Source organism: Somniosus microcephalus, chromosome 11, assembly GCF_052327205.1.
Source record: "Somniosus microcephalus isolate GS21.2 chromosome 11, FLI_Smic_1.0, whole genome shotgun sequence".
Lineage (NCBI taxonomy): Eukaryota > Metazoa > Chordata > Chondrichthyes > Squaliformes > Somniosidae > Somniosus > Somniosus microcephalus.
In genome coordinates, this window is record NC_140997.1 from 209114852 (window position 1) to 209142655 (window position 27804).

Sequence of the window (27804 nt, forward strand, 5' to 3'; positions counted from 1 at the left end):
TCCCTACATTACAACAGTGACTAGACATCAAAAGTAATGAATTGGTTGTGTAGCACTTCTGGATATCCTGAGGTCATAAATGGCATATGTAAATGCAAGTTCTTTCTTCTATATCAGGAAATTGTGCAACTCCAGCCTGTTATTTTTAACCCATTAATAGCAATAGTGGAAAATCACAGCTGAAGGGGGGGGGGTGCAATTTTCAGATATGGAAAATCCCCCTATTGCATCATAATTCTTAATAATAAAATAATGGACACGACTGAGCATGTGCAGTTTCAGTGTTTATTTGGTGGTTCCGAGTGGAAAAAACTGTTGGGGTGAAACTATGCTGTGAAGCCGTTTGCAGCGACTGTTAAAAACATCTGTTGGTTGCTCCGTGAAGAGGCTGTCACAGTCATATCATAAGTGCTTATTTTATATAGGTTTTGTGTACTTTTTATTTGGGATAAAACTTTATAAATTAAAGTCTGGAGAAAGTTTGGAGGCTCGGTTTGAAAAAAATTGAATCCATGTTAAAGGATCCCAAGTACAAAGTGAAGAGTGAATGTTTGCTGGTAAGTGTGAAGATTAATGAGGAGTTTAATGTATTTCTGCCGAACAGAGCCGCGACAGGAAAAGAAAACCTGGGCCAGTAAAACTCAGCAAACGTCGATTTTTATTCATTTTCTTCTCCTTTCCCTTCACACAGAGCTCGCGCTCCAAACAAATATATCTCTGCAACCCTCCCCCACGAAATTATACATTAACACTTAAACCAACCTGCGCGATATTATTATGCATTATTATTAAACCAACCTAGAGCTCCACAGATTTATGCGATACTTCGATTATTATTATTCATTAATACTTAAACCACCACAGATTTATGCGCAGAACGCTTCGGCACAGCTTCCAGTTCGTTGGCAGCAGTCACTCTGTAGAATGATACATTGTGCATAACATTTTAGGAACCCCCCCACTATTTTGCATCATTTTGGTCATTTGAAGTCCTCTTCAACTGAACAGCTATTTGTAGATGCCCTCACCCCACTGAGCATCGTTTCCCACATCTGGACCAGTCTGTTCCCTGCCATCCCATTTCATCCCCAAACTGAGCAGTTTTTTTTTTTGGGGGGGGGGGGGGGGGCGGGTGGGAGGGAAAGCTCCACTCCCCCCACCTACAACATTTTCCAAATAAAATTCAAAGTTCCAAATTATTTTCTAAAGTAACTAGAAATCCGATAAAGTAGCTACTGACAGGCTTAAAAAGTGAAAAAAGACAAAGCACCAGGCCTGGATGGGCTTCATGCAAGGGTACTTACAGAAGTGGCCAGCAAAATCATTCACCTCTTCAAGGAATCATTAGAAATAGGAAGCAGTGCCCAAGGATTGAAAAGCAGAAATTTTTAAGAAGGAATATAGGGATGACACGGGGAAACTACAGAATAGTAAGGCTAACATCTCTTGTGGGTTCAGTATTAGAAGACATCCGAAAGAAGGGATAATGAAACACCTAGACAGGTACAGTTTGGTAAAAGGGAAGTCAGCATGGATGAGAGTCTTGCCTGATAAATTTACTGGAGATCTTCATGGAAATGACAGATTTATGTTGTTAACAAACCAGTATATGTGATGTATTTAGATTTCAGCAGTTAGCCCATTAGGCAGGAAGTCATGGTGTAGGAGGTAAACTTCTGAGGCGGATTAAAGGTTAGCTAAATGAGAAAAAGCAAAGGGTGGATGTGAATGGAACTACATCGGTGTGGCAAGGACTCACTAGCAGGGCACCACGAGGATCAGTGTTGGGGCCATTACATATATAAATGATTTGGAGCTGGGCACAGAAACAGATCTGTGTAAATGTGCAGATGACAACAAATTGGTAACACACAAACTAAATACGAAAGAGATTTGGATAGGTTGGGAGCTGTGCTGATGAGTGGCAAATGGCATTTAATGTGAACAAATACAAGGTGACGAGACTAGGGAAGCATGAACAATGAGAATATAAACTAAAGGGCTCTGGAGGGATATAGCAGTATTAGTAGTTACCTCAACAGAACTAACAGCATAGTGTGTGCAACAGTAGTAAGAAATGCTAACCAGATTTTGGCATGTGTAACGTCAAGAACAATTCCCATAGTGAGTTTTTACAGCTCACCCACACCTAGAGCAACGTGCACAACTCTGGTCACCGTACTACAGCAAAGATATCCAGGCATCGGATTCAGTGCCGAATAGGGCAACCAAACTGATAATTAGCTCAAGACATTGAGCTACAAGAAGTTGAAGAGCCTGGAATTGTTTATTCTGAAAAAGGGAATGCTCGGGGAAATATTATTTAATTATTCAAGTTTCTTAAAGGAATAGATAAATTGAAACTCACTAATATATGGGAGATTGCGACAAACTCTAGAATTAACAAACATATGCTCAAGCTTAGGCGAGGGAAGGCGTCTAGACAGTTTACACAGAGGGTGGTGAATGTGTAGAATGGACTGCTCAGAGAAGGAGACGATGTGGAAAAACTTAAATAGAGAATTGGATTGGGCAATTGAAGTGCATTAGTTTTTGGGACTGTCTAGATACAGTCTTTTCCACTCCTGTACTTTCTGATGTTCATTATAGTTAATTTTAGATGAGCACTTGAAACGCCACAGCATACAAGGCTGGAAAATGGGATTAGAATAGATAGGGCTTGATGGCCGGCGTGGACATGGTGGGCCGAAGGGCCTCTTTCTGTGCTGTATAAATCTATGATTCTATTATAGAATCATACAGTACACAAGGAGGCTATTTTGCCCATTGTGCCTGTGACAGCACTTTGAAAGAGCTACTATCCCACTCCCTTGCTGTTTCCCCATAGTCCTGCAAATTTTTCCTTTTCAAATATATATCCAGTTCCCTTTTGAAAGTTACTATTGAATCTACTTCCACCACCCTTTCAGGCAGTGCAGTCCGGATCACAATAACTCACTGCGTAAATTTTGTTTTCCTCGTGTCCCTTCTGGTTCTTTTGCCAATTACCTTAAATCTGTGTCCTCTGGTTACCAACCCTTCTGCCACTGGAAACAGTTTCTCCTTATTTACTCCATCAAAACCTTTCATGATTTTGAACACTATTAAATCTCCCCTTAACCTTCGCTGCTCTGAGAACAATTCCAACATCTTCCAGCTCTGATGAAGTAATTGACCTGAAACGTTAACTCTGTTTCTCTCTCTCCACAGATGCGGCCTGACCTGTTGAGTGTTTCCAGCATGTTCTGTTTTTATTGCAGATTTCCAGCATCTGCAGTATTTTGCTTTTGTTAATCCCAGTTTCTCTCGTATCTCCACATAACTGAAGTCCCTCATCCCTAATACCATTCAAGTAAATCTCCTCTGTATCCTCTCAAAGCAAGACCCTGTTAATCAAACATCAGTATACAAAGCTACACAAGAATACAGAAAAAAATACTTCTCTAAAAATATACTGATTATAATTAGTTATTAACAGATCAGTAATGAATTTCACTTTTCTATATCAACGTAATATTTAACAGTAGCTTGTGCTGATCCATGAATAAGATTCACAATAAACATATACAGGAAACTTTGTGATATCCGGCACCGACGTGTTGCCGATCTATCAAAACTGCCGGACATACAAAGTTAATGTTGAAGCATATGGAGGTTTTCATCTCCGTATCTGACAACAAACACTGTTGCTTAGCAACAGCTTCTAAAGAGTCGGCTGCAGCTGCAAGCGTCTCTAGCTGAAGCTGTTGCTATAGCTCCAGACCTTGCAGTGCCTGACTGGGAAAAAAAAAGAACGAGATCTAAAAAAACTTACAGAAAACGGCTCCTGATTTTTGCCGTTAGATCGAGTATTCCGGACATACAACCTCCGGATAAACCAAAGTTTCCTGTATTCCACAATTGTTGCTTAATTTTGCACTCAGATTTCTACAGCCTTGAATTACACACATCTATGTAACCAAAAGTCTTTCCCATGCCTTACAATCACACAATAGAGGTAAATATCAGTCACATTTGAAATCCTGGTCAGAAAACTACTAATAAACTAGTAATGAACAACCAGCAAGCAACACTGAAAACACTTTCTTTGAGGTGCAGTCAGTATCCATCTTCTCAGTAACCAAAGAACGTAGTCCTAATATAGTAAAATTAAATAATTCTCAAAAGAAATGGCTAAACTTAGCCATAACCCGACCTATTTTACCCAAGATAACTTTCCTCTGCAGAGGTCTTTCCTTTTCCCTGGAACAGGACTATTTGGCTCCAAGAGCTTGCAGTGTTTAACTGAGCTTGTCTACCAATACTACCTCAATTCAAAGGACGCTAGATCTCAGTTTGCAGACTGTGTCCATTTGGTGCCTGACAAAACCTCACTCTCCAATGCTGAAAAAAAATTAAAGCCATAAGTTCATACAACCTAAATTTACCTATTACTGAAATCTGTACTGCTAAGACAATTTTTTTTTAAATGGGCTGGACTTTAATTCAACAGTTCTCCTGATTAGTCAGCACAGAAATGAGCAGTTAATTTGAGGTTTCTTTTGGTAGTCCTGGTTTAGAGAGGATTGCGCAGGACACTGGGAAAATTCCTTGCTCTTCAAGTAGCGTCATAGGATTTTTATCATCCACCTGAACCACTGGAATGGAGAGACAGCGCCTCAGTTTATTGTCTCTTGCAAATGACAACACTGACAGTGCAGAATTCCCTCAGTTCTGCACTGGATTGTAAACCTAGATTATGCACTACAGGAAGAGAGGGAATTCTTTTTGCCCATGAACAATGTCACGAGATATTAATTATATGCTATTTAATAATAAATACTGGGTTACATAATATAATAATCCTGTTGTAAAACAACACATCTTCCAGCTCAGTGAGCAATGCCACAGGAGATCTTCTTGTTTTCTATAAATCTCAGTATAGTACAATTGAAGAATTACACGTTCCTTTTATCTACTTCTAATTATTGAGCAAGCATGGTTAAAAGTATGCATACTAATGTCATTGCAATGTGCCCTAAAGTGCCCAAAATCTAATACTGTTAGCCTACTTCTAACAACAGGTTTTCATTAGCTGTGACGTAGGTATAAAACTAGAAAATAGGGCAAGAATGTCTATCTATCTATCAAGTAAAAAGCTCTGTGTCTATAGTGAATGTTGTGACTGCAGTGAACACGTGCCAATTGTCTTTAGGAACATTTGCCAGTTGTCTTCTTTATTTGCAAACTGTTTGGTTCTGTTTTTCTGTTTGAATTGGTAATTTTCTTTCACTATCTGATTAATAATACAGTAGAAAGCCATTCTCCCCACACCTTTTAATTATCTCCCCACAAAAATATTCTCCCACACTACATAAAAGATAATTTTAGGATTTCAACAAAAATATTCTCCCCAATCACAATATGTGATAAACTACCACATAATAGACTTGTTAGCAAAATTGAAGCCCATGGGTTTAAAGAGACAGTGGCAGCGTGGATACAAAATTGGCTAAGAGACTGAAAGCAGAGAGTAGTGGTGAATGGTTGTTTTTCAGACTGGACGGAAGTATACAGTGGTGTCCCCCGGGGGTCAGTATTAGGACCACTGCTCTTTTTGATATATGTATTAATGACCTGAACTTGGGTATGCAGGGCACAATTTCAAAGTCTACAGATAACACTAAACTCAGAAATGCAGTAAACAGTGAGGAGGATAGTAACAGACTTGGAGGACATAGACAGACTGGTGAAATGGGCAGACACATGGCAGATGCAAGTTAATGCAGAAAAGCATGAAGTGATGCATTTTGGTCGGAAGAATGAGGAGAGGCAATTTTGCAGTAGTAATGATGGTGAAACTGCCAGCGTTCGCTGTCAGTGGCCCTCTGAAACTGACTGTAACTTCAGGGTTTAGTGCCTGTGCAGATAAACATGGAATTCCTGAAGTTGTAGTCAGTCATTCCCTGCTCCACCACAGGCTGTGCTGTGGAACACCCCATAACCAGCAATCACTGAAATCACTTGAACTGACGAAAACATCCCCTTTTCCACTCTAATATCGCTGTTTAAAAACCCCATAAACAGTTAAGCCTTGTTCAATGAGGTGTAACTGGGTTTTTAACGGTGTTATGAGTAATAACTACTGCTGAACAACCGTTCTGGCCCTGAAAAACTAATTTAATATTTGTGGAATGTCAAATTTCTCCATTATGATAAAAATTACTAGATTTTTAATAAAAAAGTATTTATTATTTTTCTTTAAATTTATGGTATTTCAGCTTCTACCTTAACACCAACCTGTATGTCCCAACCTTTATTTTGCTCTCTGTAAAATTAAAAAGTGACTGATAAAAGCTGCTTTTTATTTCCTGGTTTGCTATCTGTGAGAATTCTTCAATGTGATTGGCTACTTAGTCAGCTTGATGACATCACTGCTGCTGTATGCTGGAGATCATCTTTAGACAGCGCTACAATGAAATTAACATTGTTTTAAAGATTTTGCCACAGAGATCGCGGGATCTTTGTGGGCAGCTTTCTTCGAAGTCAGCGGCAATTACCGTCACTTCGCTACTGACTGCAACTTCCAGGCCAATATAAACTAAATGGTACAATTTTAAAGGGGGTGCAAGAAAAGAGAGACCTGGGTGTGCATGTACACAAATCTTTGAAAGTGACACGACAAGTTGAGAAGGTTATTAAAAAAGCATATGGGGTCCTTGGCTTTATAAAAAGTGGCAGAGAGTACAAAAGCAAGGAAGACATGCTAAACCTTCATAACTCATTGGTTAGGCCCCAGGTAGAGTAGTGTGTCCAATTCTGGCCTCCACACTTTAGGAAGGATATCAAGGCCTTAGAGGCTGCAGAGGAGATTTACTAGAGTGCTACGTGGAGTGATTCGGAACTTCAGTTACATGGAGAGACTAGAGAAGCTGGGGTTAATCTCATTAGAGCAGAGAAGGTTAAGGAGAGATTGAATAGAGGTGTTCAAACTCATGAAGTGTTTTGATAGAGTAAATGAGAAACTGTTTCCAATGGCAGGAAGGTCGGTAACCAGATGACACGGAGTTAATTTAATTGGCAAAAGGACAAAAGGCAAGATAAGGAGAAATGTTTTTTAACGCAGCAAGTTGTTATAATCTGGAATGCACTGTCCGAAATGGTGGTGGAAGCAGATTCAATAATAACTTTCTAAAGGGAATTCGATTTTAAAAAATGTGCAAGGCTATGGAGAAAGGGCAGGGAAAATGACAAATGAATAGCTCTTTCAAAGAGCCTGCAAGGCACGAGGGGCCGAATGGCCTCCTTCTGTGTTGCACCATCCTATCAATTATTCAAGAACATATTTGTCTACTCACTGAATATGGACCAGGACCCTGAAAGAATTAATGCCTTTAATGCTATTGTTCCATGTTTGCATCCTATTAAAGGCTCTAAATAAAATGGCATTTATTTTAGTGTAGCACATCACACACTTGAAAAATAACTACAATCCCACATTTTTAATCGAAGAGCACAAGCTCAAGATCTGTATGTGAAAACAAACTGCTTTTAAATCCACACTGCTAAATATAGCTACCACATCTCTTTATCACAGGCCATTATTGTTACATTTATTTTCTAAACTTCTATTTGAACACTCGATGTCGCCCAGCAACAACCTACAAGTACCTTCAGACCTTTTGATTTAATCATCAGCCCTCTTGGTCTTGAATCTTTCTATATATGGATTATGGTGATTTTACCAGGATACAACAGTGATGCCCATAAGACTTAATCCTCAGCACCCCATACAGTACATCAGTTCATACAAAATAATCTTAAGAACTTATTGTACCCTTCAAATACACAGACAAACATCAACTTTTCATCTTCACTAAAAGGGGCAAAATTGCCAACAAATATTATTTTTAATTCAAATGTTGGCATAGTATTTCACAAACGATATTCACAATCAATTCCTGAAAATCCGAGCACTTATAAAGACAGATCACTTGATAATAGATGTTTTCCAACCAATTTAAATAGTATCATGCATTAGCAAAGTTCGAAAAGTGTTCGGTCGCAATTTTACCATCTTTATGCTCACACACCTGGGTTCAGTGCCGCAAAAGGTTCAATGATCTGCTATGCTCAGCAAAAGTGAGTATAACATCACACTTATCTGCTCCCCATCTTCTCTCATCACCAGCACTCTGCATTGTCAACCTACTCCTACACATCCCAACTTACCTTTACATCCCTTGCACCCTTAATTATCCCTTTCTCTCTATGTACAGAATCACTCCACCATTCTACTATGCACCCCTCACACTCGCTATCACGGTTATGCAATGGCAACAACTAACAACGCACAGGGAGGGCCCTTGGTATTGGCACCTCTCTCCATCTTTGTCTCCCTCTAAGCAGCTATGCTATGGATTCTCTACACTCACTCCAACATTCTCGCTCAACCTCCACTTGTGTCCCACAATAAGAGGACAGGAGGAGGGCCACCTTCCATGGCGCACTTGCCCACCGCTGAGGGGCTGCTATCGACATTGTCGTAGGTGCTAAGGAGCTGGAAGTGGGGGACGGAGAGACGGGCGCAGTAGAGCAAGCTGGTGACAGAATGGATTTGCAACCCTCTCATTTAGATTGCATGAGTGACTGATATGGCATCTGATGTTCATACAGATTGAGTTCTGATCATCTGCGCAATTGGATGTGTCTGCTAACGTTAATATCACATCTAACTCATGCCTTTACTCCCCCACAGGACCATCGAGAGCCCCCCTCCCCACTGTCCAGGAGGAAGAGTCAGAAGACTCCTCAGGGGAAGCTGCAACCTCCGAGGGTGCAGTGTCAGCAGAATTGAGCGCACCCAGCACCAGCGCAGAGACGCGCACCTCGGTGGGTCATTCGCGAGATAGATTAGTGTTGTCACCTGGTGTATCACAGCTCACAAGTGAGCATCAGCAGATGGTGGAGACAGGGACAGCAGTGGAGAGTCCTCGTTGGAGGGCGCAGGACGCTCCTAGCTTTGCTCGGCTGCATGTGGACGCTGTGCCTTTGGGGCCATCCAGAAAGAGAGCGGTGCTGGAACTTCAGGAACAAGTGCAGGAGTCTCTGACAGAGTTTGCAACCACTGTAACTGCGAGTGTGCAGAGAATGGAGGAGTCCATGTCAAACATGAGCAATGCCGTGGAGCACTCAATGGCGAATGTAGGTGCCGCCATGGAAAGGATGGCAACCTCCATGGAGGACATAAATCGCCAGATGCAAATGAACATGGTGACTCTTCTAAATAGATGGCCTGTTATGGAGGATAGATGGGCATCTATTGAGGAGAGAAACCAGAGACACATGGACGTCCCCATTATGAGGACTGTCAGTAGAAAGACGGGTCCTCATGGCCCCACTGATGTGCAGCAAGGTGCTCTCCAGCTACTTGCTAGCAGTGAAGTGCAGGTGACCCATGAGAGGGATGTTGGTGGTCGACAACAAGTGTGGGCTCCTCTCCAAGCGCTCACGCGACCATGCCACTGCGGAGCCCTCGGTCACAGTCCCAGATTCCTCACCCAACTGAGATGGCCATCTCAGCCCCTGCACAGCCGCAGGAGGAGCAAACTGTGGAGGAGCCCTCCCAGGCTCCCAAACCCAGAGGACGCCCGCCAAAGGCGTCAAAGCAGGTGCAGCATGGAAGTGAGCAAGGTGCCTCAACAACTGCTGAAGCCACAGGGGAAGCACCATGTAGAAGCACGCGCAAGAGAAAGTTAACACACAAATAGTCACAAGGGTAATCACTTGGATGTTTTGATCAAATACAAAGTGAAGATACTCATCATTATTTCAATTGTAATAAAGAAATGCGATGGCAAAGGTTCAAAGAGTTGGCCTATATGTGCTCAGAAATGGAAGAGTCACAGTGAGGGGTCAGGGCGCCTTTCATCTGTAATGATGGTGGGGAGAGGGATAGTAACCTACAGTTTATTGTACAGGTGCTGTATGGTGTGTTAAGGTGGTCAGCCAGACACTCATTTCCATGTGCCAGCCACATGTGTTTGCTGCGTAAACTTACGCGAATCTGGCATGGATTAGTGCATCCCGTGCCTCACAGCCAGCAATGTGCTCACGTGTTGGTGGAACTGGCACATCCGCCTCCGCATGGTCTTCCTCATCCTCCTCCTCCGAGGAGGAGGAGGAGGCTGTGCGCTGAGCCACTTTTTCCTCAGGCAGCGGTAAGCCACGCTGCTGTGCGATGTTGTGCAGTGCACAGCAGACCATGATGATTCTGGAGACCCTGGCTGGTGCATACTGTAGGGCTCCACCAGATCCGTCAAGGCATCTGAATCGCATTTTGAGCAAGCCGATGGTTTGCTCTATGATGCTTCTGGTGGAAATGTGGCTCACATTGTAGCACTCCTCAGCTTCGTTTGATGGCCTCCTCATCGGTGTCATTAGCCACGTCTTCACAGGATAGCTCGTCTCCAGGTAGCCATCTGGAAAGTTGGGTGGCGGATTGAACAGCTGAGGCACAGTAGACTGCCACAGGTTGATCGAGTCATGGCAACTGCCAGGGAATTTGGCGCAAATATGCATAATGTTCTTCCTGTGGTGTTACACCAGCTGGACTTTAAGGTAGTTGAAGCCCTTGCGGTTGACAAATACAGCCGGGTTATGATGGGGTGCCCTAATGGCCACATGTGTGCAGTCTACGACGCCCTGTACCCTTGGGAAGCCTGCCATATTTGCAAAGCCAACCGCATGCACGGTTACGCTCGCTTCATCCGTGGAGAAGTGGATGTAATTGTGCGACTTTGCAAAGAGGGCATCAGTAAGCTGTGTGATGCAAGTGTGTGCGGCCGACTGGGAGAAGCCGCTGATGTCTGCTGCTGATCCCTGGAATGACCCTGAAATAAAGAAGTTGAGTGCAGTGGTGACTTTGACAGCCACTGGTAAGGAGTGTCCACCCGCTCCTCTGGGCTCCAGGTGTTGGTGCAGCATTGTGCAGATGTCAGCGACTACCTCGCGCGAAAGTTTCAGCCTCCTTTGGCACTGCTGCTCACTCATGTTCAGGAAGCTCATCCTCGGCCTGTAAACCTTGTGTTGGGGGCATCTCCTGCAGCACAGTGCAGCCCTGCACTGATGCCCTCTGCCCTGTGCAGTATCAGGTGGCTGAGGAGAAGGTTGGCGCTCCTGTTGTTGCTGCGGCTGTTGTGCCTGGTTCTGCTGCTGCCACAGCTGCTCTTCCTCCGATTCTGAGGACCAGGATAAGAGGGTATATATGGTTCCCATTCCACTGGCATATATCTCAGTTGAGGAATAGATGTTATAAGCGCTCAGTCAATGTGGGGAGAGGGTTTTCCAAGGAGCTCACAGTGCATATGGATCTCAGCTTAAACACTTACAAGCTCAATAGGCCTGCAAAATGTGTTCCAAAACCTCAAAACACAAAGTTCTGGCATCTGAAAGTCAGCCATGTTACAGGTCCGCTTTTATGCTGCAGGAGCAGCTGTCAAGAATTCAGCGAGTTGCTGAACCCGGCACAATCAGCTGGCGTGTTTGTCGCACGACGTGCAACACGCTGAAAATGTAGTAAAATGGCAAGAGCCTGTTATAATGGGATTATGTAGGCAGTTAACAAGCTGTTAACTGCCTTAAGTGCCTCTCTCACCACTTGGTGTCGGGTCTGATCGGAACTCGCAGACCCAACACTCTAAAGTTGCAGGCGGGATGGCGGCGGCTTCGCAACCCACCATCAATCATTTTGATTTTCACTCCTGACCCGCCTCCAAACCCGCCCTCTGAGCGCCGGCAAAATAGTGACCTTCATGTTTCAAAGCAGAACGCAATCCAATTAAATTTGGACATCAAAATCTTGAGTGCAGGATTGTTCACCACTACTTTGCACGAAGCTAGCTGGTTTATGGCTATTGACTGTAGTGGTTCAAGAAGGTGGCTCACCACCACCTTCTCAAGGGAAACTAGGGAGGAGCAATAAATGCATGTCCACCCATCAAGGGCTCAAACCTGTTGCGGGGAGTTGTCTGATGACAAACTAATTATGAAGCTCCTGGGGGAAAGTTGGTAAGGTCTCGGAGGTCAAGGTAGCTCTAAAGTGACGTGCCTAGCGATGGAAGCTCAGAATCAAGTCACCCCTCTGTGATAGACTCAGTACCCCAAGAATGGCTCACTAATACCCCAAGAATGGCTCACTAATGGCACCTAGAGGAATAAACCCATCACTGGGGACTGTAATTTGTCCCACTCGACTCCAGATAGGCTTGCAAGTCAGGTAGGGTAGTCCTAGCTGGAGAAGCAACATGATGTAGTTCTAGTAAGCATGGTATTAGCTGGTTAAACTCCAGCAGTTCCCCTGTGTACACATGGGGATCGCGAAGCCTTGCCTCTGCCAACCTGCTTTTAAGTTCTCTGAACTTGGGTAAAAGGGTTGTATCCCCTACAAGTGGAATATGCACTCAGTTGGGCAGACAGAAACCTTATAGGTAGCTTGATCTGGAGGCTCAAACCTGGCGAGGGATTTTTGAACATCAGAAATCCAGTTGATGGAAAAAAAAACCTGATAATACAAAACCAAAGCCTCAAGTGGGTTATGTTATATGAATCCCCAAGATGTAATACATTCTTGAAACAAACTCTACACTGCGTTATTCTATACAATATGCACAGGTTGACTTTGTGGAGATAGTTTTATTCTGTTTTTGGCAATTTATTCTGTTTTTGGCAATTTATTTCAAGGGCGAATATTGTGAATGTCACTCTGGATTGCAAAGTGGCAAACTTTCATGATTTAAACTGCAGTGATATCTAGTTTCATTTGACTGCATGTTACAATAGCCTCAGCATATTGTAGCTTCAATGTTAACCTATGTATAAAAAAGATTCAAAACCACCCAAACCTAGAAAATATCATGCCCCCGATCATATCCACAATCAATCGCTCTTCTCTATACATAGTTTTATTTGTTTTAAAATAACTAGATCAGGGGGTTTTACTGGAAAATAAAATGTGTGGCCTTCTCACGTTACTGGGAAAAGACATTTACTGAAGAAACAAAACAGTCTTCTACTGATTACAGCACACCTGCATATTATTATAACCTAGCAATTGTTAGATGTAAACCACAGATAAGAAATGAATATCAAAATGACTTAATGAAGCACTTGCAGCCTGTTAAAATACTTTCATTATTTAATCTGGAGACTGCTTCAAGTGTGTGTTGTACACAAAGAAGAAATACTGGATAAGTGCCTCTTATGATATCATTTTAATATGCTACATTGTGAACGGTCTGATGAGTACACTCCTAAGTACTACAGGCCTACAAGAACTCTCTTTAGAGCCTTAGCAAAATTTTACCTCAAAAAGAACCTTCACTTTTAGAAGAATAGCAACAGCACCACCTAGTGACCATTCTGAAGTACAGAAGAAAAACAAAACTTGCATTTATACAATAACTGATCATATCTTTCAGTAATGTCTCACTGTGCTTAATGTACAATAAAATATCTCTGAAGTACAATAACTGTTATGCAGGCATGGGATAGCCATTTTTCATACAGCAAAATCCTACAAACAGCATGAAATGAATGACTAGTTAATTTGCTTTTGATGGTTTTGGTTAAGGAAAGAATGTTGTCCAGCACACCGGGAAAACTCCCTACTCTTCTTCAATTAGTGCAATAGGATCTTTAACGTTTAGGCAAAACTTGGTTTAACATCTCATTCAAAGAATAGCATCTGCAAAAATACACACTCTCACTACTGCACTAATTTGCCATCATTACCCCTCTAAAACTGACTCTAACTTCAGGGTTTAGCACATGCGCAGCTAAATGTGGAAATCCTGAAGTTACAGTCAGTCATTCACTGCGTTGTGGAACTACCCCGCCACACCCCTCCATAGTCAGCAATCAGTGGAACGGATGAAAACTTAAGCTTTTCCGCACCAATATTGCTGTTAAACACCCCATTAAATGTTCAGCCTTGTTGGAATACATGTAACTGGGGTTTTAATAGCATAGTGACTGCTAAGGCCCTGAAAAATAAATTTTATTTGTGGAATTTCAAATTTCTCCATGATAATAATTACTAGAATTTTTTTTTAAATATTTTTTTTAAAGTTTGTTCATGATATTTCAGCTTCTACCTTAACCCCAATGTGCATAACCCAATCTTTATTTTGCTCTCTAACATTTTTAAAAAGTGAAGATAATCAGTGCTTTTCAGTTCCTGGTTTGCTGTCCGTGAGAATTCTTTAATGTGATTGGCTACTAAAACAGCTTGATGACATCACTGCTGCTCTTCGCTGGAGTTTTGACAGCGCTACAATCAATTTCACGTCGATGAAGCTAAAGTTCTCGTGAGATCGCTGTGGGCAGCGACGATCGCCGTCGCTTCACCACTGACCGCAAATTGCGGGACAATGTCAATTTTGAGTTCTTTGACATTAACATGGTCAAAAAGAGGTTTTTAAATCATTTTTGGCCAATCAAAGGGTATTTTATTTCTGTTCAAGGCAAAGGATGTCATTGCTGGTGAGAAGAACATTTTCCATTTCAGGCACCAGTGACAGTATCAAAGCATGGCTGAGCCAAATACAGAAGAGTTAGATGAAGATTAAAGCTCCCGATTGTCTGCTTTAACAACGCACCTTACAAGAGCACCACCAACTACACCAATGTGACATTTTTAAACTACCCACACCAACTAACCTGTGGCCTAAGTGAGCTTCTCAATTTATTATCAATTGGTGCCAAGTTTTTCCAAACAGTTTTCTGCCGTGGCTCCCATCTTCAAGTTAGTGGGAGCAGGGGGGGCAGAAAAAAATTAAAGCTAAAACTAAAGGAAAATATTTATTTTAAATTGTGATTTTAGTTTAGGGTGAATGTTACAGTAATAAAGCTGTACATGAGTTTGAGCACATTTATTATTGTATTTTATCAGCATCACAGTGGAGGAGTTGAAAACATACAAAAATGGTTGGACCAGGGAGAGAAGTTTCCCCAAACCTGCCAGCAATGGTCAGGGGCTGAAGGGCACCAAACAAAATTACAGGGAACATTGCCTGCCAGTAGTCCGAGAGTTATAACCTTCAGATAGACAACTTTGAACTGCACTGCCCATCTTCAACAACAATAGTGTTGGAAGAATGTTTTTCTCTAAACCACAGGCTTTCAAACTGGGTCTTTTAGAAGTCCCAAGGGGGCCACTAATTTCCAAATTTTCTGTATTTGCTGACTTATTAGCATATTAATTCTGTTGCATTTAATTCAAATGTTTTCTACAAAGATGATAGTGTACTCCTTTGCTTGCCGAGACTGTCTTTCAGAAGTTAGGGGAGTTTCCTGAAGTGTGCCAGTATTTGCAGGGAGTCCCCCACACAGAAAATTTCAAAAACCACTGCTCTAAACTAGTCTGAGGTATTAAGCAAATATATGCCATCATAACTTTAAAAAAAAAAAGTAGTGCTGGACTGGCAATAATTTTAGCAACCACCTGTCTCTGCAACCAAATTCAGGGACAATCCACCGTTGTTGAGGCTCCAAGGCGGCTGACCCGGTTATCTCAAGCGCCTAAATTTCCTCCTCTAAACTGCAGCTCTAAATTGGCCAACTGCTGCCTCAATCTTTGCCGCTACTGTCCCACTGCCTGTCATTTCTTGCTTAGGTTTCTATGTTGCATCTGTCACCCTGGCTCTCTTGGATGTTCACAGCTTCTCCAACCTCCTTGCACATCACAACCTACTTCTATCTCCTTGTTGCTCACAGCCCTCACTAACCTTTCTGCTGTCCACAACCTTCTGTGACCTCCTTGTCGCTGACCTTCCTCATGTATACTGGACTTCACCAACCCTATACAGAATCCAACCTCCTCCAATCTTTCTCAACAATCCCAGAACAACCACCAGTTACCCCCATTCATCACACCCTTACTGCAATGACTTCATTACCAAGTCTAGCTCTCTGCCTCTTGTCCAGGTAATTTGAGTTATGCCCTTGTGTCCAATTATGTTCGTATGCTGGCTGCCGTACTGGACCCAAGCCCCCCCATCACTATACTTCTCCACATCTTAGTCCTGCTCCACTATTTCTTGCTCTCCATTTTTCCTTTAATGCCTTTTCTTTTTTTCAAGCAACATTTCCCATCCAGCTCCCAGCCACCCTATTCTTCTCGCAGATCAATCCCTTCCCCTGCTGCTGTTCCACGCTTGAGTCGATTCTGGGTGATCTTCAGCCTCCTTCTGCTCAACCATTGGTGTTGTCTGGCACACCAACCGATGCTAGCTCTTCCTGAGTAGCAACACCAACAGGCGCATCTCTGTCTCCTGGCAACAATCCCATCCTTCTTCAACCTTCTCCCTCCCCAACCTCATTAGCGAGTCATATACCAACACTTGCTGCATATTGCCCTTCAAAATGTTCATGTCTTTGTAAGCAAGGTCACCACCATCCACAGCTTCATCGTGCACGAATGAATTAGCATTTTGCTGCTGACAGAAATCTGGCTCATGGACGGTTATTTTTTTTCTTCCTCACCTTGCCCTTTGATCTTTTCACTCTGATCTCATTCATGTCCATCCCCTTCCCCCTTAACTCTAGTAGTGGTGGCAGAGCTTAGACCCATTTCAGTTATAGTGCGGGGGACTCCCTCCCCTAAATCCCACTGACCCCAAGCCTTAAAAAGCCTTCTCAAAAACCATCTCCTCAACCAAGCTTTTGATCCACTCTCCGAACACGCAAACAAATACTCAATATATGCTCCGCTTCCTTGCCTCCGATGCGCCTTGGGATGTTTTACTATGTTAAAGGCATCACATCACTGCAAATTATTTCTTTCCGATCCATTTAAACTACATGCTATCTCTCCCCCAGTTTCATGATGGCACTGTTATAACCCACTTCCCATCTGGTACTTATTGCCCCCACCAATTTCAACTCAGGGATAAAATTAATAATCACCTGAAAAGCCGTGGATTGATTACAGCCACGTAAAAGGCAAGTCGTGTCTGACAAATTTAATAAGAGTTTCTTAGTCAACTGACAGACTGTATTCACAAAGGAAATGCCAAGGATGTTACATATATAGATTTTCAAAAGGCTTTGGGAGGCAGAGTGCATTAAAGGGAGTGTTACAGTTTGGATAGGAAGCTGGCTGAAGGACACAAAACAGAGAGCAATGGTTAATGGATGTTTTTTGGATTGGGAGGATATAAGCAATGCTAACCTCCTGAGGTCTGTGTTGGGAACATCAAGATCTGGATTGGTACAGGGGGCAACATATGAAAATATGTCGATATTTTGAGCGTGGTTAACTGTGGAGAGAACTGTAAGCAGTTTCAGGAAGATACAGACAGGTTAGTAGATTGGACAGATAGATGTCAAATGAAATTTATCACAGAGAAATGGGAGATGATACATTGTGATTGGAAGAATAAGGACATGTACACTAAATGGTAAAAATGGAAAAAGAGCAGAGAGACAGAGAGGTCTGGATGCACACATTTCAAAATGGGATGGCAAGTTGACAAAGTTGTTTAAAAATAAACATCTGTGACCGTAAGTTTTATAGACTACAAAAGCAAACAGATGATGTCATTACCCCTCTGAAACTGACCATAACTTCAGGATTTAGCACATGCACAGCTAAACGCAGAAATCCTGAAGTTGCAGTCAATCATTCACTGCGCCGCCACAGGTTGCACTGTGGACCCCTATCACCAGCCCCACAGCCGCCAATCAGTGGAACTGAGGAAAACTTAAGCTTTTCCGCACTAATATCGCTGTGAAACACCCCATTAAATGTTAAGCCTTGTTGGAATAGGTGTAACTGGGGTTTTAACAGCGTATTGACTGCTAAACAACTGTTTTGGCTCTGAAAAACTAATTTTATATTTGTGGAATGTCAAATTTCTCCATTATGATAAAAAATTACTAGAATTTTAAAATAAATATATATATATAAAAGTTTGTTCATGATATTTCAGCTTCCACCTTAACCCCAATGTCCCAATCTATATTTCGCTCTCTGTAAAAAAGAAATTAAAAGTGCAGATAATCAGTATTTTTCAATTCCTGGTTTGCTGTCAGTGAGAATCCTTCAGTGCGATTGGCTGCTTAGACAGCTTGATGACATCACTGCTGCTCTTCACTGGAGTTCCCCTTTTGACAGCGCTACAATCAATTTCACGTCAAGGAAGCTAAAGTTCTCGCCACAGAGATCATGAGATCTCTGTGGGCAGCTTTCTTCGAGGTCAGCGACGGTCGCGATTGCTTCGCCGCTGATTGCAAATTACGGGCCAATGTCAATTTTGAGTTGTCATTAAAATGATCAAAAAGAGGTTTTCAGTCATTTCGCACAGGTTTTCAAACTGGGGTCTTTGAGAAGCTCCAAGAGAATAACTAATTTCCAAATTTTCTGTATTTGCTGATTTATTAGCGTGTCATAGTAATAGTGCATCAACAAATAAGGGAAAATCAGGGACTAATGGTAAAAAGTTAAAATTAAAGGCTGTTATCTGAACGCACAAAGCATTCCTAACAAGATAGATGAATTAGTGGCAGAAATAGAGATAAATTGGTTTGATTTAATAGCCATTACAGAGACATGGCTGCACGATGACCACGGTTGGGAACTAAACATTCCAGGGTACTTGACTTTTTGAAAAGACAAGCAGAATGGAAAGGAGTGGGGTAGCCCTGATAATAATGGATGACTCAAGGACAGTAGTGAGAAAGGATCTTGGCTCAGAAGGTCAGGAAGTAGAATCAGTATAGGTGGAGGTAAGAAACAGAAATAACAAGGGGCAGAAAACACTGGTGGGAGTAGTTTATAGTCCCCCTAACAGTAGCTATATCATTCGACAGAGTATTAATCAAGAAATAATAGGAGCTTGTAACAAAGGTAATACAATAATCATGGGGGACTTTAATCTTCACGTAGACTGGGTAAATCAAATTGGCAAAGGTAGTGTGGAGGACGACTTCATGGAATGCATTCGAGACAGTTTCCTAGAATAATATGTGATGGAACCAACCAAGGAACAGGCGATTTTAGATCTTGTATTGTGTAACGAGACAGGGTTAATTAGTAATCTCATAGTAAAGGATCCTCTGGGGAAGAGTCATCATAATATAATAGACTTTCATTTTAGGTTTGTGAGTGAAATATTTCAGTCGGAAACGAGAGTCGTAAACTTAAATAAACCAATTACATAGGTATGAGGGGTGAGTTGGCTAAGGTAGATTGGGAAATTTAAAAGGTAGGACAGTAGTTAAGCAGTGGCAAACATTTAAAGAAAAATTCTAAAATTCTCAACAAATATACATTCCATTGAGAAATATAAACTCAATGGGAAAAGAGTTCTATCTGTCTCAGCTAAAGAAGTTAAGGATAGTATTAGATTAAAAGAGGCTTATAATGTTGTGAAGAATAGTAGTAGGCCCAAGGATTGGCAGAGTTTTAGAAACCAGCAAAGAATGAAAAATTGATAAAAAGAGAAAAAATAGAATGAGAGTAAACTAGCAAGAAATATAAAAACAGATTGTAAGAGCTTCTACAAGTAAGTAAAAAGGAAGTGAGTAGCAAAAGAAGCATTGGTCCCTTTTAGAGGCAGAGACAGGAGAAATTATAATGGTGAACAAGGAAATGATAAGCCTTTAAACAAATATTTTGTATCTGTCTTCACAGTAGAAGACACAAAAAGCATACCAAATATAGTGGGGAACTAAGGGGCTAATGAGAGTGAGGAACTTAAAGTAATTAATATCGGTAGAGAAAAAGTACTTGAGAAACTAATGGGATTAAAAGCCAACAAATCCGCTGGACCTGAAGACCTAAATCCTAGGGTTCTAAAAGAGGTGTCAGCAGAGATAGTGGGTGCATTGGTTGTGATCTTTAAAAATTCACTAGATTCTGGAATGGCCTCAGTGGATTGGAAGGTAGAAAATGTAACCCCGCTATTCAAGATAGGAGAGAGAAAACAGGGAACTACAGGCCAGTTAGCCTGACATCAGCCATTGGGAAAATGCTAGAATCCAATATTAAGGAAGTGGTAACAGGGCACTTAGAAAATCATAATATGATTAGGCAGTCAACATGGTTTTATGAAAGGGAAATCATGCTTAACAAATTTATTTAGAATTTTGAGGATGTAACTAGCAGGGTAGATAAAGGGGAACCAGTGGATGTAGTATATTTAGATTTCCAAAAGGCATTCAATAAGGTGCCACATTAAACGTTGTTATGCAAGATAAGGGCTCATGGGGATTGGGGGTAATACATTAGCATGGATAGAGGATTAGTTAACAGACAGAAAACAGAAAGTAGGGATAAATGGAACATTTTCAGATTGGCAGGCTGTAACTAGTGGGGTGCCGCAAGGATCAGGGCTTGGGTCTCAGCTATTTACAATTTATATTAATGGCGTAGATGAAGGGACCGTGTTTAATGTATCCAAGGTTGCTGACGATACAAAGCTAGGTGGGAAAGTAAACTGCGAGGAGGACACAAAGTGCCTGCAAAGGGATATAAACAGGTTAAGTTAGTGGGCAATAAGGTGGCAGATAATGTGGGGAAATGTGAAGTTATTCACTTTGATAGGCAAAATAGAAACACAGAATATTTTTTGAATGGTGAGAAACTACTAAATGTTGGTGTTCAGAGAGATTTAGGTGTCCTCATACAGGAAACACAGAGTTAGCATGCAGGTACAGCAAGCAATAAGGAAGGCAAATGGCATGTTGGCCTTTATTGCAAGGGGGTTGGAGTACAAGAGTAAGGAAGTCTTGCTACAATTGTACAGGGCTTTGTTGAGACCACACCTGGAGTACGGTGTACAGTTTTGGTCTCCTTATCTGCCTTAGAGACAGTGCAACAAAGGTTCACTAGATTGATTCCTGGGATGAGAGGGTTGTCCTATAAGGAGAGGTTGAGTAGATTGGGCCTATATTCTCTGGAGTTTGGAAGAATTTTGAATTCTCTACCCCAAAGGGCTGTGGATGCTGAATCGTTAACTATAGTCAAGGCTGAGATAGATTGATTTTTGGACTGATGGGGAATCAATGGATATAGAGATCAGGCGGGAAAATGGAATTGAGATCGTAGGTCAGCCATGATCTTATTGAATGGCGGAGCAGGTTCGAGGGGCCGTATAGCCTACTCCTGCTCCTAATTCTTATGTTCTTAATTCTGTTGCATTTAATTCAAATGTTTGCTACAATGATGGTAGTGTACTCCTTTGCTTGCTGACACTGTCTTTCAGAAGCTAGGGAAGGGAGTTCCCTGAAGTGTGTCAATATTTGCAGGGAGTCCCCCACACAGAAAATTTCAAAAACCACTGCTCTAAACTAGTCTGAGGTATTATGCAAATATATGCTATCATAACTTTAAAAAAAAAAAGTAGTGCTGGACTGGCAATAATTTTAGCAACCACCTGCCTCTGCAACCAAATTCAGGGACAATCCACCGTTGTTGAGGCGCCAAGGTGGCTGACCCGGTTATCTCAAGCGCCTAAATTTCCTCCTCTAAACTGCAGCTCTAAATTGGCCAACTGCTGCCTCAATCTTTGCCGCTACTGTCCCACTGCCTGTCATTTCTTGCTTAGGTTTCTATGTTGCATCTGTCACCCTGGCTCTCTTGGATGTTCACAGCTTCTCCAATCTCCTTACACATCACAACCTACTTCTATCTCCTTGTTGCTCACAGTCCTCGCTAACCTTCCTGCTGTCCACCACCTTCTGTGACAACCTTGTCGCTGACCTTCCTCATGTATACTGGACTTCACCAACCCTATACAGAATCCAACCTCCTCCAATCTTTCTCAACAATCCCAGAACAACCACTAGTTACCCCCATTCATCACGCCCTTAACAGCAATGACTTAATTACCAAGTCTAGCTCTCTGCCCCTTGTCCAGGTAATTTGAGTTACATCCTCGTGACCAATTATGTTCGTATACTGGCTGCCGTAATGGACCCATTCTACTTTGGCCACATCCTAATCCCGCTCCACTCTTTCTTGCTCTCCATTTTTCCTTTCATGCCTTTTCTTTTTTTCAATGCAACATTTCCCATCCAGCTCCCAGCCAACCTATTCTTTTTGCAGAGCAACTTCTTCCCCTGCTGCTGTTCCACGCTTGAGTCGATTCTGGGTGATCTTCTGCTCAACCGTTGGTGTCGTCTGGCACACCAACCAATGCTAGCTCTTCCCGAGTAACAACACCAACAGGCGCATCTCTGTCTCCTGGCAACAATCCCATCCTTCTTTAACCTTCTCCCTTCCCAACCTCATCAGCGAGTCATATACCTCCACTTGCTGCATATTGCCCTTCAAAATGTTCACTCCTCTGTAAGCAAGGTCACCACCATCCACAACCTCATCGTGCACGAATGAATTAGCATTTTGCTGCTGACAGAAATCTGGCATATGGACGGTTATTTTTTTTCTTCCTCACCTTGCCCTTTGATCTTTTCACACTGACCTTATTCATGTCCATTCCCTTCCCCCTCAACTCTAGTAGTGGTGGCAGAACTTAGAGCCATTTTGGTTATAGTGTGTGGGATTCCCTTTCCTAAATCTCCCTGACTCCAAGTCTTAAAAAGCCTTCTCAAAAACCATCTCTTCAACCAAGCTTTTGATCTAATCTCCTAACGCGTACACTAATACTTAGTGTATGCTCCTCTTCCTTGCCTCTGATGCGTCTTGGGATGTTTTACTATGTTAAAGGCTTCACATAACCGCAAATTATTCCTTTCCAATCCATTTAATCTGTTTTAATGATGCTGACTGAGGGATAAATATTAGCCAGGGCACCAGGGATAACTCCCCTGCTCTTCTTCAAAATATCACCATGGGATCTTTTACATCCACTTGAGAGAGCAGACGGAGTCTTGGTTTAATGTCTCATCCGAAAGACTGCGCAGCACTCCCTCAGTACTGCACTGGAGTGGCGGTCTAGATTTTTGTGCTCAAGTCTCTGAAGTGGGACTTGAACCCACAACCTTCTGACTCAGAAAAGGGAGTGTAACAGTATGGATAGGAAGTTGGTTAATTGACAGAAAACAGAGTAGGGGTTAATGGATGTTTTTTGGATTGGGAGGATATAAGCAGTGCTATCATCCTTGGGCCAGTGTTAGGGCCATCAAGTTCTGGATGGGTACAGGGGGCAAAATATAAAAATATGCAGATATTTTGAGCGTAGTCAACTGTGAAGAGAACTGTAAGCGGTTTCTGGAAGACACAGACAGGTTAGCAAATTGAGCAGATAGATGTCAAATGAAATTTATCAGAGAAATGTGAGATGATACATTTTGATTAGATGAATATGGATATTTACACTAAATGGTAAAAATTTAAAAAAAGCAGAGAGACAGAGGTCCAGATACACAAATCTAGAAGTGGGAGGACAAGTTGACAAAGTTGTTTTAAAAAAAACATAGGTGACCCTAGGTTTTATAGACTACAAAAGCAAAGAGATGATGCTAAAATCTATACAAATCATTCGTTACGCCTCAGTTAAAATAGTGTGTCCAGTTTTGAGTGCCTTACTTTAAGAAAGATGTCAAGTCTATGAAGAGGGTGCAAAGATTCATTAATATGATACCAGGGTTGAAAGGCTTAAGTTAAAAGGAAATATTAGAGAAACTGGTGTTCTTTTCATTAGAACAAAGAAGATCAGAAGATCTCATGGAGATATTCAAAATTAGGAGGCGCTTTGATGAGTTAAATAGGGAAAACGCATTCCACTGGTCAGCGAGTCAGTGGGCATAAATTTAAGATTATCAGCCAAAGAACAAAGGGAGACATTAGGAGAATTTTTTTCCTTATTTAAGTGTCAGAAACTTCCAGCTCGCAACTAAAAAATAAAAATTGACAGACAATAAAAAAGGGGACAAAGCTAAATCAAAATCCACAGCTCAAGAGCAGTAACAGTAACAATTATTCATGTCCCATCCTACATCACACAAGTACAAAAAATATTTCCTTACACACTGGGAACCCAGAGGCGGACTGTTTTATCTCGGGACGCAGAAGCCACTAAATGACCAGAGGGCGAGAACTGGACTGAGAGGACTGCATCTTTGTGACCTACAAATCGATAGGCTCTCATCTGTGGTTTCAAATTCCAGATCATGACACAGGAATCCATTGATCCAGTTACTGTTAAAAGAAAACAACTTTTAATTTTTGTTTCAAACCTGCAACATAATTTATACATTTTCCTTGTTTAAAATGATGTATTAAAAGCAGTCTCCTTCAACTCCCTTTCCTACATTTGTACACTGAGTGCACGACTGCCAAATGGCATAATCCTTCGGTGCTGTAATTTCTATGATTCTATGACAACTATGCCTCCTAACACACATCTGCTAATTATGATAAGTGTATAAAAACTGCATAATAGAAGTTAGGTTTTTGGAGCAGGATCTCTTTGCTCGTTGCAGGAACAAAGGTTACCCAAAAGCTCCGAAGGTGGCAATACTACTCTTCTTTTCTCTCTCCTGTGCCTTTCCTCTCGAAGGCATTGACTCCTTACTGGGAGATACACAGTTACCGCAGCCAATATTCATCCATAAGCCTTGCCATCAAGTGTCAGCAAACAATTCAATAGTGAAGACATCACAGCCAAACCCAATTCTGTCCTCATCCAACAAGCACACACAGACTGCCACCACGGCTCACTGGATACAGGTTAGGAGCAGGACTTCTAGCTGATTTTCATTTCCTTAAGCCAAGGGGGGGGGGGGGGGGGGGGGGTGAGACCAATTGTGCCCTCGCCACTATCCCAGCTGAGATTGGGGACTGAACCTTGGGCTTTCCTGGCCTATATGGCTCACCTAGTCAATGGATAAACCAGCTGAGTCATCGAATGAGCTAATACGACTGTGAAAATAGGCAACTATCCGGCCTTTTGGATTATTGTGAAACAAAATAGATGAAGTCTGGTGCCACCTGTGATAAAAATTGATTGTGCTGAACTTCTCTTCACATGACACAAAACAAAAACAGAATGGCAGCGGCAGATAGATGACCAATATTGTTTTGTTCTACTTTACAAAAATCTGTATATTTGTAAATTAGCAAAGCTTAAAAAGTGAGCCAAAATTATGTTCATTCTTTCATCTTCAGCAGTTTATGTAATGCACCTTTAAGGATCTACAGTATATAGGTGCACTGATCTTCCACAAATTTGGTATTTAAGATTCAAAGCATTCATCGAAATAATCAATTTTAAGAAACTGTCTACTAACTACAGGCATAATAACATCATTGCTTTTAGTAAACAGAGTCGCAATATTGAATTATACTTTCTCCCAACCAACAGGAATCGTTAGGGTTTACAGTCATTAGGGAAAAGGGCAAGGAACAATCAAAGGTGAAGATACTCAACTTGAAGAGGGCTAATTTCAGTAAGTTGAAAAGGGATCTAGCCCAGGTGGATTGGAAACAAAGACTGGCAGGCAAAGCAGTAAATGAGCAATGGGAGGCCTACAAGGAGGAGATAGTTTGGGTACAGAATAAACATATTCCTGATAGGGAAACAATGGGCATCCAAAGCCAGAGCTCTCTGGATGACTAAAGATATAGAGATTAAAATGAAACAGAAAAAGGAGGCTTATGATAAATGTCAGATTCATAATACAGTAGAAAATCAAGCAGAATGCAGAAAGTACAGAGGAGAGCTGAAAAAGAAAATAAGGGCAAAGAGAGTGTACGAGAAAGATTAGCAGGTAACATAAAAGGGAACCCAAAAATCTTTTATAAACATATAAAAAAATAAAAGGATATTCAAAGGAAGGGCGGGGCCGATTAGAGACCAAAAAGGAAATCTTCTTGTGGAGGCAGAGGACATTGCTGAGGTACTATTTGCTTCCAATTTCCACCCTTCCCTCACCTTCACATGGTCCATCTCCGACTCTTCCCTTCCTCGACTTCTCCATCTCTGGGGATAGGTTATTGACAAACATTCACTACAAGCCCACTGACTCCCAGCGCTACCTGGACTACACTTCCTCCTACTCCGCCTCCTGTAAGGACTCTATTCCATTCTCCCAGTTTCTCCCTCTCCGCCGCATCTGCTCCGACGATGCCACCTTCCATACCAGTGCTTCCGACATGTCTTCCTTTTTCCTCAACCGAGGATTCCCCTCCACTGTGGTTGACATGGCCCTTGACCATGTCCATTCTATCTCCTGCACTTCTGCCCTCACCCCTGCCCCTCCCTCCCTCCCAGAACCACGATAGAGTTCCCCTTGTCCGCACCTTTCACCCCACCAGCCTCCACATTCAACGGATCATCCTCCGCCATTTCCGCTAGCTCCAGCGTGATCCCACCACCAAACACATCTACACCTCACTTCCCCTTTCAGCATTCCGAAGGGACCGCTCCCTCCGCAACACCGTGGTCCACTCATCTATCACCCCCAACACCGCTTCCCCGTCGCCCGGCACCTTCCTGTGCAAGCGCAGCAGATGCAACACATGCCCTTATACCTCCCCCCCCTTCCCACTGTCCAGGGCCCCAAACACCCCTTCCAGGTGAAACAGCGATTTACTTGTACTTCTTGCAATTTAGTATACTGTATTCGCTGCTCACGATGTGGTCTCCTCTACACTGGGGAGACCAAACGCAGATTGGGTGACCGCTTTGCGGAACAGCTCCGTTCAGTCCGTAAGGGAGGCCCCGAGCTTCCGGTCACCTGTCACTTTAATTCACCGCTCCACCCCCACTCAGACCTCACCGTCCTTGGCCTCTTGCATTGTTCCACTGAAGCTCAGCGTAAGCTCGAGGAACAGCACCTCATCGTTTGATTAGGCACTTTACAGCCTTCTGGACTCAACACAGAGTTCAACAATTTCAGATCACAACCTCGGCCCCTATCATAGATATATATTTTTATTCACAGTTTTTGTTTGTGCCTTCTGTTCTTCTCTCCCACATGGCAGCTGTCTTTCATTCTGCCAGCGCAATTTACACTTCATCTAGAGCCATCCTTTGTTTCTTAACCTGTCCCATTACCATCTCCTTTTGCCTTGAATATCTCTTAATGTCTCTTAATCTCTCCTGCCTTCCATCCTATCACAGACCTTCCCTTTTGTTCTTTCATCCCCTCCCCCCTTTCCCAGCCGCTTCACTTGCTTAAAAATCTGTTCCATTTCCTGCTTTTTTCCAGTTCTGACGAAAGGTCATCGACCTGAAACATTAACTCTGTTTCTCTCTTCACAGATGCTGCCTGACCTGCTGAGTATCTCCAGCATTTTCTGTTTTTATTTCAGATTTCCAGCATCTGCAGTATTTTCTTTTTGTACTAATTGGGTAAGTTGCATCTGCCTTCACAAAAGAGGATGCTGCCAATGTCATAGTAAAGGAGTAGGGGGGAGAGAAATTGGATAGGATGAAAGTAGATAAAGAATGTACAACAAAGGTTGTAGCGCTTAAAGTAGAAAAGTCACTTTGGCCTACTCCTGCTCCTATTTTTCTATGTTTCTATGTTTCACCCGGTCCAGATGGGTTGCATCCTAGGGTGCCGAGGGAAGGGTGGAAATAGTGAAGTCTCTGGTCATAATCTTTTAATCCTCTTTGGATACGGAAGTGGTGCCAGAGGACTGGAGGGTTGCAAATGTTACACCCGTTCAAAAAAAGGGAGCGGGAGAGAACCAGTAACTGCAGGCCAGTCAGGCTAATGTCAGTGATGGGGAAACTTCTAGAGACCATAATCCGGACAAAATTTATTGTCACTTAGAAAAACATGGGTTAATAAATGACAGCCAACACGGAGGACATAGACAGACTGGTGAAATGGACAGACACATGGCAGATG

General features: G+C 42.3%; 1 protein-coding gene across 3 annotated transcripts in view; it reads right to left on the reverse strand.

Annotated features, from left to right (window-relative positions):
• poc1a (POC1 centriolar protein A) overlaps positions 1–27804 on the reverse strand; it is a 196177-nt gene that overhangs the window by 159571 nt on the left and 8802 nt on the right. For all 3 annotated transcript variants that reach the window (XM_086001787.1, XM_086001785.1, XM_086001786.1), the window contains exon 3: positions 23971–24142. In XM_086001787.1, coding sequence (XP_085857913.1) covers positions 23971–24142 — 172 coding nt within the window. The remainder of the gene's footprint in view (positions 1–23970; positions 24143–27804) is intronic.